General features: G+C 46.0%; 1 protein-coding gene and 1 long non-coding RNA gene across 2 annotated transcripts in view; both read left to right on the top strand.

The window, feature by feature from the left end:
* LOC108271396 (uncharacterized) overlaps positions 1-2,500 on the top strand; it is a 47,516-nt gene that overhangs the window by 39,899 nt on the left and 5,117 nt on the right. The window lies entirely within an intron of this gene.
* Positions 826-2,500, top strand: part of sox2 (SRY-box transcription factor 2) — a 2,274-nt gene continuing 599 nt past the window's right edge. The window contains exon 1 of the mRNA XM_017478981.3: positions 826-2,500. This exon is cut by the window's right edge and continues 599 nt beyond it. Within this exon, the coding sequence (XP_017334470.1) occupies positions 1,181-2,179 (999 nt within the window). The 5' untranslated portion in view covers positions 826-1,180 and the 3' untranslated portion in view covers positions 2,180-2,500.

Raw genomic sequence — 2,500 nt, forward strand, 5'->3', positions numbered from 1 at the left:
TGTGTAGTGCGCAAAAGTAAGTGCACCTTGTGTCTAACATCCTGTCTTACTTATTTAGTTTAGCATCTTGAATTTTGGGGGGTGTTTTTGAAAAGCACGAACTTTTTTCTCTGCTTTTCTTTAATTCATTTGTTACTTTGTGGATAAATTAAATCCATACAACATAGATTCTTCCAGACTGCATGCAAGTCAATAGTCAATATACTTCTTACTCTGTCCTTTTTTGTCCTGCCTGATGTAGTGGCAACATCCAAAACAAACAAACAAACAAACAAAAAAACTGTTTATTTTGTGATGATTGACATCAGAGTCGATCCAGGCGCACAAAAGAAGAAAATCCATGCACTACAAATACAAAACTGAGATAACGGAATGATAAAATAGATAACAGTCCATATTACAACATTAATGATATATAGGCCTATGATGTTACATGCAATGCAGGAATTTCCCGAAGCGATAGTATTTTATACTGTTGGTGATTAAGATTAACTTGCAAATTTCTTGTTAGATGCCTTCTTTAAAAAAAAGTTTGTGATTAGTCTCATAAATCATAAATAAGCATTTTACTTAAAACTTTGCTACACGTAGAATAAAATGTCTAAAAGTTCGTTTTTGTAAAAAACAACTGGACAACAGTTGTAGTAAAAGAGACCCCTAAAATATCAAACCTGTTAACATACAATGTCCTGGCATAAACCAAGGTTCATGTCGTCATAATTCCAAGTTTTCGGCAGATTTTCACTAAAATCTTTGCCATGATTAAACTCTGTGTGAGTTAGTGCTATGTATGCCTTACTGCCGAGCAGAAGAGTAGCCCCGCCCCTTTATGCTAATCAAACCCACCCAGGCGCGTTGTGATTGGCCAGGTGGAAACCCATTTATATTCGCTGTGACAGTCGCTCCATGAATGGTTGTCTATTAACTTGTTCAAAAAGTATCAGGAGTTGTCAAGGCTTCTGGTGTCGGAAGAGGGGAAAACGGAGGAGTTTTGATTTCTTTAAGACTCAGAAAGAAGTTTTGTGAGCGCGAGAGGACTTTTTACTGGGGCAAAAGAGAAAGAAGAGAGTGATTTTTTTTTACTCCGAAAGAGGTTGGAACTTTGTATTTTTTGTTTTTGTTTTATTTTTACTTTCGTTTGGTCGGTCGAGGAAGAGTTTTCCCCACACCGGCGTTTTAAATGTACAACATGATGGAGACCGAGTTGAAACCCAATCCCGGGGGTAATAACACCGGCACCGGGAACACCGGAGGCGGCACACCGGGGCAGAAGAACAGTCCGGAGCGCGTAAAGAGGCCCATGAACGCGTTCATGGTGTGGTCCCGCGGTCAACGGCGGAAAATGGCGCAAGAGAACCCGAAGATGCACAACTCGGAGATCAGTAAGAGGCTGGGCGCTGAGTGGAAGCTGCTGTCCGAGTCTGAGAAGCGGCCGTTCATCGACGAGGCCAAGCGGCTGCGCGCACTGCACATGAAGGAGCACCCGGACTACAAGTACCGACCGCGGCGGAAGACCAAGACTCTCATGAAGAAGGACAAGTACGCGCTGCCCGGCGGGCTCCTGGCACCGGGCGGCGGTGGCGGCGGAAACCTAGGTGGTAACGGCATGAGCGCCGGCGTGGGCTCGGGCCTCGGCGGCCTCGGCGTCAACCTCGGGGTCAATCAGAGGATGGACGCGTACGCGCATATGAACGGCTGCTGGAGCAACGGAGGCTACGGCATGATGCAGGAGCAACTGGGCTACGCGGCGGCGGCGAGTCCCATGCAGCAGCAGCAGCAGCAGCACCACGTCCACCGCTATGACATGAGCGCGCTGCAGCCGTACGGCTCCATGACGAGCGCGCAGACCTACATGAACGGCTCACCCACATACAGCATGTCGTCTTACCCGCAGCTCAGCTCCATGGGCTCAGCTGTGAAATCCGAGGCCAGCTCGAGTCCACCCGCTGTCACGTCCGCGTCGCACGTCAGAGCCGCCGCAGCGCCCGCACCTGCACACGCACCGCCGCCGCCCTCGTGCCAAACCGGGGACCTGCGGGACATGATCAGCATGTATCTGCCCGGGGCGGAAGTGGCCGAACAGACGGGCCAGAGCAGACTGCACCTGTCGCAGCACTACCAGAGTGCACCTGTGCACGCAACTACGATTAACGGCACCATCCCGTTATCGCACATGTAAATGAACTACTTTTTTTGTTCTTTTTTTTTTTCTATCACACTGGACTCCTCTAGACTGGACTATATTAATTTTATTTTATTATTATTATTTTTTTGTACAGAAATTTTTTTTCTTGGTGAGGGAAACTTGTAAAGGACTCAAGGAAAAAAGAACACAAGCCTTTCTTTCTTTCGTTCTTTCTTTCGTTCTTTCTTACTTTCTTTCTTACTTTCTTTCTTTCTTCCTTTCTATTTAAAGAAGAAACGGTAGGAACACCAAGCAAGTGTTTTTTAATTTTAATTTTTATTTTGTTGTATTAAAATCTATGAGTTTTTTTGGAAA

The sequence above is a fragment of the Ictalurus punctatus genome, chromosome 10, assembly GCF_001660625.3.
Source record: "Ictalurus punctatus breed USDA103 chromosome 10, Coco_2.0, whole genome shotgun sequence".
Classification (NCBI taxonomy): domain Eukaryota; kingdom Metazoa; phylum Chordata; class Actinopteri; order Siluriformes; family Ictaluridae; genus Ictalurus; species Ictalurus punctatus.